The sequence below is a fragment of the Muscardinus avellanarius genome, assembly GCF_963383645.1.
Source record: "Muscardinus avellanarius genome assembly, chromosome: 11".
NCBI lineage: Eukaryota > Metazoa > Chordata > Mammalia > Rodentia > Gliridae > Muscardinus > Muscardinus avellanarius.
In genome coordinates, this window is record NC_137797.1 from 67,801,188 (window position 1) to 67,819,127 (window position 17,940).

General features: G+C 49.9%; 1 protein-coding gene across 1 annotated transcript in view; it reads right to left on the reverse strand.

Moving 5' to 3' along the window:
* Positions 1-614: 614 nt before the first annotated feature.
* Positions 615-17,940, reverse strand: part of ESPL1 (extra spindle pole bodies like 1, separase) — a gene marked incomplete at both ends in the record, with an annotated part of 31,726 nt that continues 14,400 nt past the window's right edge. The window contains 20 exons of the mRNA XM_080706596.1: positions 615-816; positions 1,106-1,270; positions 1,420-1,503; positions 1,663-1,778; positions 1,949-2,053; positions 2,167-2,337; positions 2,449-2,604; positions 3,891-4,013; positions 4,127-4,254; positions 4,751-4,941; positions 5,036-5,249; positions 5,631-5,792; positions 6,510-6,894; positions 8,720-9,708; positions 11,348-11,457; positions 11,940-12,096; positions 12,225-12,353; positions 12,698-12,869; positions 16,527-16,646; positions 17,375-17,509. Of these exons, the coding sequence (XP_080562722.1) occupies positions 615-816; positions 1,106-1,270; positions 1,420-1,503; positions 1,663-1,778; positions 1,949-2,053; positions 2,167-2,337; positions 2,449-2,604; positions 3,891-4,013; positions 4,127-4,254; positions 4,751-4,941; positions 5,036-5,249; positions 5,631-5,792; positions 6,510-6,894; positions 8,720-9,708; positions 11,348-11,457; positions 11,940-12,096; positions 12,225-12,353; positions 12,698-12,869; positions 16,527-16,646; positions 17,375-17,509 (4,014 nt within the window). The remainder of the gene's footprint in view (positions 817-1,105; positions 1,271-1,419; positions 1,504-1,662; positions 1,779-1,948; positions 2,054-2,166; positions 2,338-2,448; positions 2,605-3,890; positions 4,014-4,126; positions 4,255-4,750; positions 4,942-5,035; positions 5,250-5,630; positions 5,793-6,509; positions 6,895-8,719; positions 9,709-11,347; positions 11,458-11,939; positions 12,097-12,224; positions 12,354-12,697; positions 12,870-16,526; positions 16,647-17,374; positions 17,510-17,940) is intronic.

Here is a 17,940-nt window from a genome sequence, read left to right on the forward strand (position 1 = left end):
ACAGGAGGATCTCGATTCACAGCCAGCCTCAGCTACTTAGTGAGGCCCTTTGCAACTCAGTGAGACCATGTTTCAAAATAAAGAATAAAAAATAGGCTGAGATAGGCTGAGGGTGTAGCTCGAAGGTAGAATGTCCCTGAGTTCCATCCTCAGTACTGCCAAAAAAAAAAAAAAAATTAAATAAATATAAAAAGTTGGGGGTGTAGCTCAGAGGTAGAATGACTCTGGGTTCAATTCCTTGTAACATATATATACAAAAAGGGCTGGATTTGTAGCTCATTGATAGATGTACCTAGAATGGGTCAAGTCCTGAGTTTAACCCCCAATACCACCCCCCCAATACCACCACCAAAACCAAAAAAACAAACCCCGAACCCCTGCAAGCTGTTTTCATCTGCTTATAGTACCCACAGAGGAAGGGAGAAAGCTGTCTTACTTTAGATTTTTTTCCAACTACACAAAACAGGGTGTAAGTAAAATATCTTTATTACATTAAAGGTTAAATTAAAACGAACTGTTTTATAAACACTGGGAAAAATCACTAAGAATTACATCTAAATTTGGAGGTAGAACAATCAAATAGCTTCTACCACCAGTGAGACAGCTTCAAGATGTTACTGCAGGGAGACAGGCAAGCCATAGGCTACAGGTGCAGCTCCGATAAGATACTTGAGCCGGGGAGCCTGGCGGGCCTGGTTGACGTAGTAGAGAAGCGGGGCCCCTGGGCCTGCTCCAAGCCAGCCCTGTAGCAGAGCCTCCATGTAGCGGTCAATGTCCCGGTCAGTCACATCCCAGAGGTTACCCAGAAACAAGGGACTAGGAAACGAGAAGAAATACAGTGTGAGGGCTGTAACAGAACACACTGGAAAATATGACTAGTGGTGGTAATGGGTGAGCAGAGAGGACTGAAGCAACAAATAACTAACGGGCCCTTAGAGTTCTAGGAGGATAGAAGGGGGCAAAGGGGTAAAGGCCCAGGCATGCCAGGGAACTAGGATGGGAGGAAGGTGGAGCGCGAGAGGAGGATTCAGGGTTCAGATGTGGGGAAGAACCTGGGGTGGACGGGTCTTATCGCCTGAGGACAGGTCCCACCCCTGGGCCTCACCAGCCAGCCATGATGTACTTGAGCACGATCCCAGCTCCCTCCAGGTTTCCATGCACAGCCAGGGCTGCACTGCTGCAGCCAAACAGCAGGGCCACTGCCCGGCAACTCAGCCGCAGGACGGCCTGCCCATCCAGGAAGCGGGCGCCGGCCCCATGCCCTGCATAGCTAAGCAGAAAGGAAGTGATAAATATCACCCCAGCAGTGCTAGGCCTCTGCCCGTGAATCCAGAGGCTCTAAAATAAAGTGCCAAAGCAACCCGGGACAAGACCACCCTTGGGACTGTCCCTCCCTCCCTCCCCACCTGAAGCACTCACATATACAAGTCTCGCTCTGTCAGGGCCGCCTGCACTTGCTCGAGGCTTGGCACCTCCCCGACTACCCCTCGCCAGCCAGCTTCACTGCAGGGAAAAGACAGGAGTAAGGATAGGGAACTGCACAGCAGGGGGCACGTGGCAGAGGGCGGAGGAACAGTAGACAGAAGGTGGGCTGCAACCGCTGATTCTGGAGAAGAGACATAGCGCCCTGCGTGTCACCTCTGCCGTTCCCCAGCTCCTGACCTGCTAAAATTGGCTCGAAATTGTTCCTCTGTGCTTGACAAGTTATTGTGAGGGTTCAGGACGTAGAAGGTACTTCGCGGATCCACCCCTTGGCTCAGCACCGGCGAGGCCCCAGCCTGACAAGGAAATGCTGCTGGTTCCGACCCTGGTCTCACCAAGGGCCCAGTCTCCATCTCATATCTGATGCATTCCTGAGACCCTCTCCTGTCCTCCCAGGCCTCTCTGCCCCTCCTTCAGCTTCCCCCCAGTCACTAATGATCCCTCGACACCACACAATGAACCCCACCTCTCTGATGATGGAATAGCTGAGTAGGAATCGGAAGGAGGGCAACCGGGTGACAGGCTGTGCTCGGAGGCTGGGTATGCTTTCCCACGGCAGCTTCTGTAGGTCCTGGGCAAACGATATTCTGAGGTTACTGTCCCCAGCCAGGTAAGCAGGAGCCCGAGGGGCCTGGGGGTGAACTGGTGATCATTAGACACTGCCCCTTGGCCCTGGCTCCTTACCTTGTCTAGCACCAAGACAAGGTGCCCATTGCTTGGTGCCATCTGGCCCTGCACACGTCCTACTGCTGCATTCAGGAGCTCCTGGGCTCGCTCTGGCTGGGCGGGACACAGCCCAAAGGCCAGGGCTTGAACATCCTGGGGAGTGAGGGTATTGGCGCCACTAAGGATGACCTGCAGGGAAACAGTGATTAGTCGGCGCCATTAACTCCCATCTCTGCTCACCGTGGCTGGTGGGACAGAAATCAAGTCTGGTGGCTTCCCTTCCCTGCTTTCTGAACTCACTTTCAGAAGAGTGGGGTCAGGATATTTCCAGCCACATTCCTGCAGCAACTCTTGTAGGCGGGAGGCCTCCTGGGCGGGGCCCGGCTCCGGGCTGGAGGGCAGCAGCAGCCCCCTCCAGCAGCCCAGCACGTGTTTTTCCAGGCCAGCGATGAGATCCTGGGGAAGGGGCAGAGAGCCCTCAGAGAGGCCGGCTCCTCCCCACAGACACTAATGTCTTGGAGATGAGATGAGGGAAGTGGTTTTCCAATGTGTTTGTTCTACTAGATATCTTTCTGCCAGTTATAAAAGGCAAGAGTCTAACACACCTTTTTTCTCTCATTTTTTGATTTCAGAGAGTAGACTATCTGTTATATATCACTATGCTATGACAAATATGAAAAGGTATGCATTGAAAGCCACTGCTGAGAAGCTGAAACTCGGCTTAAGTCTTTTGTCTACTGTGTATCTTTTTTCTTATGGTATTGGGGACTGAACCCAGGGGGATTCCACCTCTGAGCTACACCCTCAGTCCTTTTAAAAATTTTTCATTTCTAGCCAGGCATGAAATCCCAGTACTTGGGAAGCCCAGAGAATCGCAGGTTCACAGCCAGCCTCAGCAACCTGTGAGGCCCTCTGCAACTTAGTGAGATCCTGCTTCAAAATAAAGAATAAAAAATAGGGAAGGGGGCGTAGGTCAGAGGTAAAATGCCTCTCAGTTCAATCCTCAGTAGCATAAAAAATACAATTTCTCGCTGGGTGTGGTGGCGCACGCTTGTAATCCCTGCGCTTGGGAGGCTGAGACAGGAGGATCATGCTGGTTCGGAGCCAGCCGCGTTGGCTCCTCTTGTTGGCTTCAAACCTGCGTGATCCTCCTGTCTCAGCCTTCCAAGCGCGGGGATTACAAGTGTGCGCCACCACGCCCGGCTGGAAACAGGGTCTTACTGAGTTGCTGAGAGCCTCACTAAGTAGCTGAGGCTGGCTTTTTTTTTTTTTTTTTTGCGGGTCTGGGGATGGAACCCAGGGGCATTTGACCTCTGAGCTACACCCCCTGCCCTATTTTTTATTCTTTATTGTGAAACCAGGTCCCACTGAGTTGCAGAGCGCCTCACTAAGTAGCTGAGGCTGTCTGCAAACCGCAAACCATGATCCTCCAGGTCTCAGCCTCCCAAATGCTGGGATTAATGCCTGGTTTATTCTTTATTTTGAAACAAGGTCTCACTAAGTTGCAGAGGGCCTCATTAAATAGCCAGTGCTGGCCATGAACCTGCAATACTCCTGTCTCAGCCTCCCAAGTACTGTGGTTATAAGCATGAGCCACTACGCCTGGCTATAGTTTTATTTACAGTGACAGAAGAAAGGACTTGAAACAGCTCAGCACTGACTTGGGGTCTCTGCTGGGGAAGCCATGGCACCCCTGAGTCATTCCTGGGGCATGACCACCCAACCACCCCAGAAGCACACACCTCCATCCTGCGGTCCAGTGCCAGCCGCCCCATCCACCATGCTCGCTTGTCAGTACAGCTACTGTTCTCTTTCTGGTCCTTCTGGATGGCATCGAACTCTCTTAAGGCCATACTCAGCGAGAACTGTGGGCAGTGGGGTTGCAGATCTTGGCTCAGTGATCAGTGTCTCCCGACCCAGTTTGACCAGAGGGAGGGCCACCCCAGCCCCACGTTGCTCCTTGGCCCAGGAGCCCTACCTTGCTTTGGGCAGTAGGGATCTGAACAGTGACAGGGGGATTGTCCTTTTCCAGCCGGGTCAGCAGGAGGGTGTTGCCCACAGTTCCGGGTTGGAGGGTGGCCAGGGCCAACACACAGACAGTCACCCCTAATACACAGGACACACCGAGTATGTCAGTGATTAGGAGGACTTCTCGTCCCTCTCTCTTGCAGTGTCCCTACCCATCACTCAAGACACCTCCAGGAAGTCTTCCCTGGTCACTGGCGTTCAAGGTGCCTGAACTATTCCCTAGAGATGGCAAGCTTATACTTCTTTGTGTCCCACAGCAACTAACAAAGGCCCCGCACAGAGTAAGGCACTCAAATCATCTGTCAATGTGTTTCATGTTACTGTAGAAAGACCACAGACAACTGAACTGGCACCTGAAGAAAGCCCAAAGTTTGCTAGTAGCTCATAGTTGAGGTTACCAGGCTTTCCGATTCAAGTATGTCTGTTTGGTGAGCGAAACAAATGGCTGGCGGACGAAGAGGAAAGATGTAAGGAATGCAAAGCTGCGTAAGCTGACCAATGCCTTAAACTCCTCCCAGCTCAGTAGGAGGATGCATAAGAGGACAGAGAGCCTGCCAGAAGCCCGTCACCGTACCACTGGGGATCAGAGCCAGGCGCTCCTGGAAACTCTCCTTCTCCGGCTGGAGGAAGCGGTCAGGTTCTGAAGCCTTGAAGGAAAAGAGGCGCTGAATGCAGGCCAGGGGGATATGGCCAGGCCTTTCCTGGAGGTTCAGCCCTTGCAGCTGGTCTGCCAGTTCAGGTGACCCTTGGTGCTTCTGGGCCTTGCTGTGGAGAACACAAGCAGGGGTGAGTCCCCCCTTTCAACATCTGGGCCCTCCCGGGCCTGCCCAGCACGAGCCTGATGACGGGGAGCACTCACCTGAGCTGTCTGTGAAGGTGGGTGAGCAGCTGGTGGCGACAGGTGATGGAGACAGACTCAGCCACAAGGAAGGCGGTGGCATAGGGATCCCGGTGGCCCAGGCACAAGGCCAGGAAGCGGCAGAGGTGGGCATAGAGTGCACTAGGAGGACAGTGACTGACTCCACGGAAAGCAACACGCAGTGAGTCGCAGATGGAATCCAGGGTGGAAAGACCTAGAGGAAAGTTGAGACACCCTCGCTAAAGATGAATCCCTATTCCTAGTTGACGGGACTGTTTTCCCTATTTCCTAGTTGGTGGAAACTTCCGAGAAGGAGTCCCTATCTCATCTCCCACTATGGAAAACAGCAGCTGCCATATGTGAAGGGCGATGTGCCGTGTGAGGTGCTTTGCAACCAAGAGACACCGACTCACTCCATCCTCCCCAAGGCGCATCTGACAGTGAAGAAACACAGCTCAGGAAGGGTATTTCAGAGCGCTGAGATTCAACAGGGTCAGACAGCCAGATCCAGGTGGGGACCCAAAGCCAGAAGGACCAGGGGACCTAGAGGCTCAGCTCGCTCCAGGTGACCGCACCTTGGTGCCAGTACACTCACCAATGGCTACAGAGGATGAGGGGAGCTGGAGCCAAGGACCGAGGTCCCTGTCACTCTCTTTGTCTGGGCCTGGGATGGATGGTACCATCTTGCTGGAATCCCGTCTCAGCACCTCGCACTCTCCTATGGATGCATCAGGACCTGGAGCTGGTGCCTTGCCACCTGGGGGCAGAGTGTGACTTTCATGGAGTTCCCTTCTCCTGCCTTACCCTTTCCCTCCCCCTACAGTCCAGCCCCTTAGCTCTGGCAAAAGAGCTCGCCTACTGGGACTCCCTTGATACCAATTTATTCTCTCTCTCTCTTTTTTTTTTTGTAGTTCTAGGGATGGAACCCAGGGGCATTCTACCTTCAAGCTACAACTATGGCCCTTTTTATTTTGGGTTTGTGTTCTGTTTTTTGGTATGGGGGATGGAACCCAGAGACCATCTATCTCCAAGTTACACCCCTAACCTTTTTTTTTTTTTTTTTCCCAGTTCTGGGGATGGAACCCAGGGGCATTCGACCTCTGAGCGACACCCCCAGCCCTATTTTTTATTCTTTATTTTGAAACAAGGTCTCACTAAGTTGCAGAGGGCCTCACTAAGTTGCCAAGGTTGACTTCAAACCTCTGATCCTCCTGTCTCAGCTTCCCAAGTACTGGGATTAAAAGCATGTGCCAACATGCTTGGCTTTTTATTTTGAAACAGGGTCTCACTAAGTGGGTGGGGTCTGGCTAGGTTGCTGAGGCTGTCCTCAAACCTAAAGTTCTCCTGCCTTAGCCTCCCAAGCTAGGACTCCAGGCGTGTGCCCCCATGCCCAGTGGCACATTATTTCTTTAGCCTTGGCTCTACCTACACTCCCCACACATGCACTTTCTACCTCCTGTCCTCGCCACTGTACCTGGGGCTGAGTCTTCTCCGTCAGAGCCCCGGAGGGTCTCAAAGCTCATTTCCATCCAGTTGTCTGTCAGCTCCTCCTCAGGGATGGTCCTCATGACCTCAGGGCCCAACCTGGCCTGGCCACAAAGGGCCGTCTGGGGATCCTGCTCTTCACAATGTCTTGATGCCACATTCTTGGTCCTCCGACTTCTACTGCTCAAGCCAGGGCGCCCAGGGGCCCTATCTGGGGCAACCTCTGCATTCGTCTTCAAGCTCAGGCCCTTCCGGCCCCGGCCCCGGCCCCGGCCCCGGCCCCGGCCTGCAGTGCCTCGTCTCTTAGGTTCCTCTACAAGCTGTACTTCTGCGGAGACAGGGTCTTCTAAATCACTGTCATCACTGAAGGTCACCTGGTATCAGAGAAAGGGAGAAAGGCCAAGGAGCTTTCAGTGACACCTTCTGACGGCAGGTGGCGCTGTGGAGATGCCAGCAGGCACCATCACAGAGGCCTTCCCAAGACTTAGCTTCTCATGTTACACCTGCCACTCCTTTCTTCTTCATTTGTGTGTATGGTACCCAGGGGTACTTTACCACTAAGCTACATTCCCAGTCCTTTTTTTTTTTACTTTGAAATGGGGTCTAAGTTGCCAAGGCTGGTCTAGAACTTGTGATCTTCCTGTCTCAATCTCCCAAGTATAGGAGTGCATCATGACACGCCCAGCTAACACCAGCCACTCCAATCCAGTGGGTGGCTCCCAATGTAAAAAAAAAAAAAAAAAAGGAGGGGCCGGAAGAGAAGGAAGAATAAGGAAAAGGAACCAGCCAGGCATGGTGATGTATGCCTGTAATCCTAATACTTGGGAGACTGAGACAGAATTGTAAGTTCAAGGCCAGCCTCATCAATACAGCAAGATTCTCAAGCAATCTAGTGAGACCCTGTTTCAAAATAAAAACAAAGCTGGCCATGGTGGCACACTCTTGTAATCCCAGCATTTGGGAGTCTGAGGTAGGAAGATTGTAGTTTACAGATAGCCTCAGCTACTTAGTGAGGCCCTTTGCAATTTACTGAGACCCTTTTTCAAAATAAAGAATAAATTTTATTTTGAGGGTGTAGCTCCAAGCTACACCAGTACCACACACACAAAAAAGACAAAAACAAAACTCACACACAAAACAAACCAAAAACAATAAAAATAAAGGGCTGGGGCCGGGCGTGGTGCTGCACACTTGTAATCTCAGAGACAGGAAGAATGCACAGATTTGAAGCCAGCCTCAGCTACTTAGTGAGGCTCTCAGCAACTTAGTGAGACTTTGTTTCCAAATAAAATAGAAAATAGGGCCTGGAGTGGTGGTGCAAACTTGTAATCCCTGTGCTTGGGAGGCAGAGACAGGAGGATCACGCAGGTTCGAAGCCAGCCACAAGCTAGCCACGCGAAGCCAGCCACGCAGGAGACCCTGTTTCCAAATATAAAATGTAAAAAGAGGTCTGGGAGTATAGCCCGGAAGTAGAAGGGCTTCCAGGAACCCCAGTACCACCAAAAAAAAAGAGTAAAGAATGAAAAAAAAGAGGTGGAGATGTAGCTTGATGGTAGATGCCCCTGGGTTCAATCCCCAGGGCCGCAAAAAAATAAATAAATAAATAAATAAAATAAATAAATAAATAAATAAATATATAAATAAAAATAAAATAGGTCTGGGAATACAGCCCTGAGGTAGAAAAGCCCCTGGATTCCACCCCCAGTACCACAAAAAAAAAAAAAAAAAAAAAAAAAAAAGGGATGGGGTATACTTTTTTTTTTTTTTCGGGTCTGGGGATGGAACCCAGGGGCATTTGACCTCCGAGCTACACCCACTGCCCTATTTTTTATTCTTTATTTTGAAACCAGGTCTCACTGAGTTGCAGAGGGCCTCACTAAGTAGCTGAGGCTGTCCACAAACCGTGATGCTCCAGGTCTCAGCCTCCCGAATGCTGGGATTACAAGTGTGCACCACCACGCCCGGCTGATGGGGTATACCTTGACGGTAGAATGTTCCTAGGTTCAATCCCCAGTACCACAAACACACTTAAAAAAAAAAAAGGAAAGGGAAAGGAAGCAGAGTTAGAAAAAGATTATGTAGGTGTCCTGCAGACAGGTCAAGGTTCCACTAGACCCTGGGAGCTGTTCCATAGGGACACTACTCTGCAGAATCCTCCCCTCTCCCGCCCCAGCCCACGCCAGTACCACTTGGCCACACCTTGAGACGAGTCTGGACCCTGTGATGTACCCTGGGGGCACGGGGAACTTCAGGCTTGTTCTTCGTAGGGCAGACTTCTTCAAACACAGTGAAGGGGACTCGAGGGCCAGCTGGCCGGATCCTGCTTGCAGGCTTAGGTGTACAGGGCGGTCCTCCACCTTCCAGACCTTTCTGAGAGGTATTATGGGAAGCAGAGGGAGCACAGGCCACCTGCTGGCATCCTTGTCCAGAACAATTTTGGCTTCGAGTCTTAGGAGGCTCTGAGCCTGGAGTGCTTCCTAATAATGGTGGCTGCCAGCCCCAGGAGCTTGCAAAAAGTTGGGTAGTAGAGCAGCAGAGGCTGGCCAGCTTTGTGAGAGCCTGGGTCAAGAGCAGGCTGGCTTGCCAGGGCTCCAGGTGGTGTAGCCGTCCAGCTGTGAACTTCAGCCCCAACTCTAGGACCTTCCCCAGGCTCTTGTTTGATGGCTGGCTCAGGCCCTCTAGTGCCAGCTGTGTGTATGCCTGAGCCAAGATCTCATCTAAGAGGGTTGGGACAGAAGAGGGGGGAGCTTTGTGATTCAGAGATGATTGGAGAGTTTGTGTGAAGCGTTTGGCAGCTGCAGGGCAACCCTTCAGCACAACCTGCAGCAGATCCAGCCCCTGGGCCTCATGGCCCAAGGCCAGCTTCACTCCTGCTGTGACCAACATCCAGCGCAGACAGACTGCAGAGAGGACAGGGCTGGCACACAGCGAACAGTCACAGGTGGGTGAATGGGACAAGAAGCCGGGTCTTGGCTGGGGCTTGGTTTTCAGGACTGGGGAGGAGTTTGTAGAAGGTGCAATGGGGCCAGGCTCTTTGGCTACCGTGGCCACCAGCTCTAGAGCAGGGCCTCTGAGGAAGGGCTCCTCCTCTGGGAGCTGCGTGGGGCAGGGAACCCGGGCCTGCTGCTTCCCCTTCTGCAAGTGGACCTTCTTCACAGAGTCCGGGTGCTGGGTCAGCCCACAAAACTCTAGGGAGAAAGCAGAACAAGAATTACAACACTGGAGAAATGCTATCAGCACTTTCTGAGTGACCTCAGGGCCCAACTCCCAAATATACACGCCATTTGCTTAGAAATTACTCATAGTGATATTAGTGGAATTTGTTTTTAAAGAAAAATTCCTAATGTTTTCTTCCCATCCAACAATGGATCAACAATCACGGAAGCCTACAGCCTGGCAGCTCACGACCACAGAGTTCAGAAGCAGACTGGCACCAAGACCCACATTTTTTTGTGTGTGGTACTATAGAGATTGAGCCCGGGAATGTTCTACCTTCAAGTTCCACCTCCAGCCTTATTTTATTTACTTATTTATTTGTTGTGGTACTGGGGTTCCTGGAAACCCTTCCACCTCTGGGCTATACTCCCAGACCTATTTTATATTTTTATTTGGAAACAGGGTCTCTTAAGCCAGCAAGGCTGGCTTCGAACCAGCGCGATCCTCCTGTCTCCGCCTCCCAAGTGCGGGGATTACAAGTGTGCGCCACCATGCCTGGCTTATTTATTTACTTTTTCTTGTGTGGTACTGGGGTGTGGAACCCAGGGGCTTTTCTAGTTCTGGGCTATACCCTCAGCTCTATTTTATACTTTATTTAGAAACAGGGTCTCACTAAGTTGCCGAGAGCCTCACTAAGTAGCTGACACTGGCTTTGAACCTGTGTAATCTTCCTGTCTCAGCCTCCCAAGTACTGGGCTTACAAGCGTGCACCACCATGCCCAGCCTTATTTTTTATCTTGATACAAAGTCTTGCCAAGTTGCTGAGGGCCTCACTAAATTGCTAAGGCTGTCCTTATATCTGTAATCTTCCTGTCTCAGCCTCCTAAGTACTAGGATTACAGGTGTACATCACCATACCTGGCAGAAGCTCACATGTTAATCTTGACTCCAGCCCTGTGATCCTGGCCCAAAACTATTTTCCTTTTTTACAAAAAAAAAAAAAAAAAGAAAAAAAGAAAAGAAAAGTCTGTGCTTTCATCTGACTATACAGGGTTCTGTGTGGGGCAAATGAAATCCTAGAGGTAAAAATGGTAAACAGTGACACGTTCCTATGATCCCGGCTATTCAGAAGGTGGAGGCAAGAAAACTAAGTCTGAGGACAGCCTGAGGAACTTTGCAAGACCCAAGTGGTAGAGGACTCCTAAGTATTTAATCCCCAGTATCATTGGGGGGGGGTGATAAAAAAAAATATGCACAATAAATACAATGTTTTCAGCAGGGCATGGTGGCACACACCTGCAGGGTTGAGGACAGCCTCAGCAACTAGTGAGACTCTCATCAACCTAGCGAGACCCTATTTCCAAATAAGAAATAAAATTGGGCTGGGGTGTAGCTCAAAGGTAGAATGCCTCTGAGTTCAACCCCTAGTACCAACAAAACAAACAAAAAACAACAACAAGCCAAAAATATACTGGGCAGTGCTGAAAATCAGAACAGGGAGGGTTGTTCCTGGGAAGGCTATCTAAAGTAGGGCTACCAATGGTCAAAGGGTGCTGCCTGGGACCAAACATCAGTCTCATTTAGAAGGGAACCAAACCTTTATACAAGGGGCGTGTTGTAGCACGCGTGTTGCTCTCCACCGCCTACAGGCAGCGGGGCATGGCTCCTCACCTGTGCAAGACTCGAGCAGGAACAGGACCTGCTGCAGGTCTGACTGACAGAGGTCAATGTCACTGCGGGCCAGCTCCAGCTCGCCCTTCAGCACCAGAAATAGGGCACACCTTGTTGGGAGAGGAGTTGAGAACCAATCAGTGGAAGCCTTTGTTTCCTGGAGAGTCTGTCTCCTTTTCCCAAGCCGAGCATTAGTCTGTCTTTCCCTGCCTCCAGGGCTCCGAGGGTGGAGGGAGGAGACCCTCTACACTTCTCTTTCATCCCCAATTATCCCTGTGCATTAGGACAGGATTTCCCAAATGCATTCCTCAAGAAAAGGATGCCATGGGCAAATAAACTTAGGAAAATGCAATATACTAGACCGACTGTGGAGATTTACAAGATGTATTAACATACTGAAGGACATGCAGAGTCCTGTAGGAAATCAAAACATCGCACCTTGATTAGCTCAGCATCTCACTTAGCCATGGGACGTCTCCCTCCACCGACCTCTCTAAGCGTATCTCATTTCTAGAGCAGTTTGGGGATTCATGGCCCAGAGTACGTGGCACCCAGGGGCGAGAACGCGCATCCTCTTGGGCCCTGCACTCACTGGCTGGGCAGCTGCAGCTTCGTTGTAAGTTTCAGGGCCTCTAAGCAAAAGGCCTTGGCTTCGCCCACACTCCCGAGGCGGCCCAGGCGGCAGACCAGCTTCTCTGAGCAGCTCAGGACCTCTGTAAGAACCTGCCATTTTTGGACCAGATTTTCACCTGCAAAGAAGGGGAGAGACAAGACCTCATCACCCAGCCATAGTCCTGATCGTCTCGAGATAAAACTGCTGGCTCCACCAACTGGCTGGTCCATTCCTGCAGGGCCCTGCTGTCCTTCTCAGACCCACCATAGTCCAGAAACGGTGTCTCCACAGGTGCTTTTTGGATGGAGAGCACATCACTGCCCATCAGCAGGAGGATGATGCTTCGGAGGAGCTTATGGGAATCTATGAGCGCCGTCTCAGGTGTCTGCCAGCCTGTGGTAGGTGAGTGGAGAAAGGAGAAAAGCGATATGGCAAAGCATGCTACTGTTCTCTTCCTCCTGTACCTGAGGCAGACAGAACTAGTCAACTACAGAAGTCTCTCTCTGAGTTCTCATGGGGTCTCAGAATTCTTTGTCTATTCCAAATAGTTGCTACTTAATTGACTACAGAAAGCAGGTGAAGTGAAACCCAACTGCTATTCCAGACCTATTTTGAGAAGGTCCTAGGTAGGCTACTCCACATCACTGGGACAGCAGAGGGGATGGGGATGAGAAGAGCTGGTAAGCACATAAACCATGCCCATCATCCAAGAAGGGCCACCTGCCCTACTCTTTCACCTTGGGCCCAGAGCTGCTCTCGCATAGCATCCGAGAGGCTGTTGGATGAGAGGCTAAGGTAGATGGCCAGTAGCTGCAGGGCCTGGACACGCAGCAAGTACCAAGCCTTGGATGACTTCTGGAGGGCAGGATCCCGAAGGACAGACAGCAAAAGAGAGACACCTTCAGCCACCTGAGACAGAAGGATGGAGAATGGCAGTCAGATAAGCATTTCAGAGCTTTATTTTCTCTTTCTTTCTTTCTTTCTTTCTTTCTTTCTTTCTTTCTTTCTTTCTTTCTTTCTTTCTTTCTTTCTTTCTTTCTTTCTTTCACGGGTCTGGGGATGGAACCCAGGGGCATTCGACCTCTGAGCTATACCCCCTGCACTATTTTCAGATAAGCATTTTAGAGCTTTATTTTCTTTCTTTCTCTCTCCTTCCTTCCTTCTTTCATGGGTCTGGGGATGGAACCCAGGGGCATTTGACCTCTGAGCTACACCCCCTGCCCTATTTTTTTTTTTTTTTTGGTGGTACTGGGGGTGGAACCCAGAGGCTTTCTATCTCCGGGCTATACTCCCAGACCTCTCTTTTTTATATTTTATTTGGAAACAGGGTCTCACTAAGTTGCTGAGAGCTTCACTAAGTAGCTGAGGCTGGCTTCGAACCTGTGCAATACTCCTATCTCAGCCTCCCAAGCACAGGGATTACAAGCGTGCACCACCACACCCAGCCCCCTACCCAATTTTTTATTCTTTATCTTGAAACAGGGTCTCGCTAAGTTGCAGAGGGCCTCACTAAGTAGCTGAGGCTGTCCGTGAACTGCGATCCGGTCTCAGCCTCCCTAATGCTGGGATTACAAGCGTGTGCCACCACGCCCTGCTATCCCCTGTCATTTTTATTTTTGTATGTAGTACAGGGGATTGAACCTAGGAGAGTTCTGCCTCTGATTATACCCCCAGTCCCATTTTCTTATTTATTTATTTATTTTATTTATTTATTGTGGTACTGAGGATGGAATCCAGGGGCATTCTACCTCCAAGCTATACCCCCAGCACTATTTTTTATTTATTTTGAAAAAGGGTCTTACTGAGTTGCAAAAGGCTAAGTAGCTAAGACTGTCTGCAAACCGCAATCCTCCTGTCTCAGCCTCCCAAATGCTGGAAACATGCATCATCGCACCTGGCTATTTTGTATTTTGAAACAGGGTCTTGCTAAGTTACAGCAGGCTTACCTTGAACCTGTGATCTTCCTGTCTCTGCCTCCCAAGTACTAGAATTATAGGCAGATGCCACCATAACTGGATTATTTTTTGAGACAGGGTCTGGCTAAATTGCCCAAGCTGACCTCCAACTTGCAATCCTCCTGCCTTAGCCTCCTGAGTCATTGGGATTACTTGTCACTGGCATGTGTCACTGTGCCAGTTCTATTCCTCTGCTTTTTTTTTTTCCTGATAATGGGGATCGAACCTGGGGTTATTCTGCCTCAGAGCTACACCCCCAACCCTTTGGGGATGGAACCCAGGGGCATTCGACCTCCGAGTTACAGCCCCTGCCCTATTTTTTATTCTTTATTTTGAAACCTGGTCTTACTGAGTTGCAGAGGGCCTCACTAAGTAGCTGAGGCTGTCCGCGAACCGTGATCCTCCAGTCTCAGCTTCCCGAATGCTGGGATTACAAGCATGTGCCACCACACCTGGCTACCCCCAACCCTTTTTATTTTTACATTTTCTTTGAAATAGGATCTTGGTAAGTTGCTGGCTGGCCTCAAATCTGTGATCTTCCTGTCTCAACTTCCCAAGTAGTAGGATTATAAGTAGGTGTGTACCATAGCACCCATCTTCCCCTGCATGTGTGTGTGTGTGTGTGTGTGTGTGTGTGTGTGTGTGTGTGTGTTCCTAGGGACTGAACTTAGGGGAATTCTACCTAACCCTGTTGTTTATTTGGAAACAGGGTCTTGGTAAGTTGCTGACAGCCTCACTAAATTGCAAAGGCTGCCTGCTAACCTGTAATCCTTCTGTCTCAGCCTCCCGACTACTGGGATTATGGGCATGCACCACCATAACAGCTACCCATTTTGTATTTTTATGGTACTGATGATTAAACCCAAGGGCATTCTACCTCCAACCTACACCCCAAACCCAATTTTTTTAGTTGTTTTTTTTTTTTAAAAAAAAGGTTTTAGCTAGGCGTGGTGGCACACGCTTGTAATCCCAGCATTTGGGAGGTTGAGACAGGAATGTCCGGGTTCACGGACAGCCTCAGCTACTTAGTGAGGCCCTCTGCAACTCAGTGAGACCTGGTTTCAAAATAAAGAATAAAAAATAGGGCAGGGGGTGTAGTTCGGAGGTCAAATGCCTCTGAGGTCGAATGCCCCTGGGTTCCATCCCCAGACCCACAAAAACCAAACAAACAAACAAAAACGATAGAGAAACTAGAGCCTGAGAGAATGTAAGACTTGGCCAAAACACAGCTAGTTTGGGTCTTTTGTATCCTGCTGAACTTTTCTTATTTCGGTGCTGGGGATTGAGCATAGAGGCATTCTACTTCTGAGCTATGTCCTTTTCATTATATTATTATTATTATTATTATTATTATTATTATTATTATTATTATTATTTTGTGGGGATTGTACCCAGGGGGCACTCTACCACTGAGCTACAAACCCAACCCTATTTTATTCTTTTGAAATAGGGTCTCACTAGGTTGATGAGAGTCTCACTACTTGCTGAGGCTGTCCTCAAACCTATGATCTACCTGTCTCAGCCTCTCAAGTATTACAGGTGTATGCCACCATACCCAGCTATTTTTTATTTTGAAACAGGGCCTCAGTAAACTGCTGAGGGCCTAAGTTACTGAGGCTGTCCTTGAACCTGTGCTGCTCCTGTCTCAGCCTCCCAAGTACTAGGATTCCAGGTGTAGACCACCATGCCCCGCTCTGCTGGATTTCTAGTCTGGGGTTCAGTGCTTTCCTAGGGCTGCTGCCTTCCCGGTTTCTAGTTCCCCTCATCCCTTCAGAAACTGGAAAGTGAAGAGGATAACATTTCTGCTAGAGAAGGACTGCTGAGGGCAAGGCTAGAAATGTTTTTTGTTTTTTTCCCCAGTACTGGAGATTAAATTCAGGAGCATTCCACCTCAGAGCTACATCCCCAGTCCTAATTTTTATTCTTTGTTTTCAAACAGGGTCTCACTAAATTGTAGAAGGCCTCACTAAGTTGCTGAAGCTGGCCTTGAACCTATGATCCTCCTGTCTCAGCCTCCCAAATGCTAGGATTACAAGCATGCACCACCACACCCGGCTCCTAAGGCTAGGAAATTTTATTGCTTCTCAGGGTTAGAAACACACTATGTAGCTCTAGGGAAATTTCAGAACCCATACAATTTTCCCACAAATCCTAAAATTTTTCCGATATTCAGGACCTTTAGGCCTTAAGAAAGTGAGAAATGCTGGGTGCGGTGGCGCACACTTGTAATCCCAGCATTCGAAAGGCTGAGACTGGAGGATTGTGGTTAGCGGACAGCTTCAGCTACTTAGTGAAGCTTTGCAACTCAGTGAGACCCTGTTTCAAAATAAAAAGAATAAAAAATTGGGCTGCCATGTTGGCGCACACTTGTAATCCCAGCATTTGGGAGGCTGAGATAGGAGGATCGTGGTTCGACAGCCTCAGCCACTTAGTGAGGCCCTCTGCAACTCAGTGAGACCCTGTTTCCAAATAAGGAATAAAAAATAGGGCTGGGAGTGTCGCGCCGCTCAGAGATAGAATACCCCTGGTGATCACTTGCTTAGCATGTGTGAGGCCCTGGGTTTGATCCCTAGCACCACAAAAAATTAAAAAAGGAGGGAGAGAGAAATACCTTCTGGTGAGTCCAGCAGAGTTGACTCTGAAGAAGATCACAGGTCAGGGAGAGAAGCACGCGGGCATCTGTGGTCTGATCGAGACGCTTGAGGCTTGATTCTGCCTCTTTCAGGTGTAACTAAGGGAGCAGTCAGAAGGGCTGTGAGCACACTGATGAGGAAAGGCAGGCAGGCTCTTGAAATTAAAGAGGAGTAAAGCATTCACCAGCAAAATGCTGAATATGGCCAATTAAATATAGTAAGTTCTTTCAAATACAATCTTCACAAGTTGTTTGCTTATTGAATCCTCACCTAACAGTATAAATTCTCATACTAGAAAATTCTTTCTAAAGGAAAAGAGCAAGCTTTTCCCTTTTCCTAGGAGATGAAAAGAGTAAAGAGAACCTTCTAATAGCTTGCGGGGAATGGGGACCCAGGCATACGTAGTAATCATGAAACAATGTCTTCAGTGCTATCCAGGGGCAGGGGCACCCAGGAAAGTGGTTGATTCTGCCCTTGAAGAAGTAGATATATAAAGATGTATAGTAGCGTCTACACATGGAGTCCAAATAGTATCCTTCAGGTAACAGAAAAGCCATGAAAATCTGAGCAAGAAAGAAATGAGATCAGACCCATGCCTACCAGTGGTAGTTAGAAGATGAAGCTGAAAAGGGAGGCAAATCTGTGACCTATGAACCACTGATTCTTGCAGTAAGAAGGAAAAAGCTGCTTCTTCCCACAGCCACCTTCCATGACTCCACAGCTAGTGTGGTGGAAGACAGAAGCTGCACCTTCAGTGTCCAGGTAAGATGAGCCTCTAAAGCCATGTACCCCGTGCTGCCCCCAGGCTTGGCTGGCCGGCACTCACCTGGGCATAGCTGGGACAGCCGAGGTTGAGGAGGAGCTGGGCGAGGTGGCAGGAGGAGCTGGCTGCCTTTGCGTGGTCCTCCAGCTTCTCAGAGACGATCCGCAGAAGGAGGAGGGTCTCCAGAGCCTGCAGGGGCTGGCCAGCCAGGAGCAGCAAGTTAACCCCACTGTTGCATGAGCCTCTATTTCTACCCTCTACCCTCCAGCCTGTTAGGACCTTGGACTACAGTCTGACCTCAGGCCCTGGATGGAATATGGCCATACACACAGAAAGCCATCGACCACCCTCTGGGACCCTGCAAGCCACCCTGTCCCTCCTCTGTTTTTGGTTTTTGTTTTTTCGTTTTTGCAGTACCGGGGATGGAACCCAGGGGCATCCTACCTCTGAGCTACACCCCCTGGTCCTATTTTTTAGTCTTCATATTTTTTGAAACAGGGTCTCGCCGAGTTGCGAAGGGGCTCGCTAAGTAGCTGAGGCTGTCCGCGAACAGCGGTCCTCTGGACTCTGCCTCCAGGTGCTTGGGATTACAAGCGCGCGCCACCACGCCTGGCGCCCTTCTGTTTTGC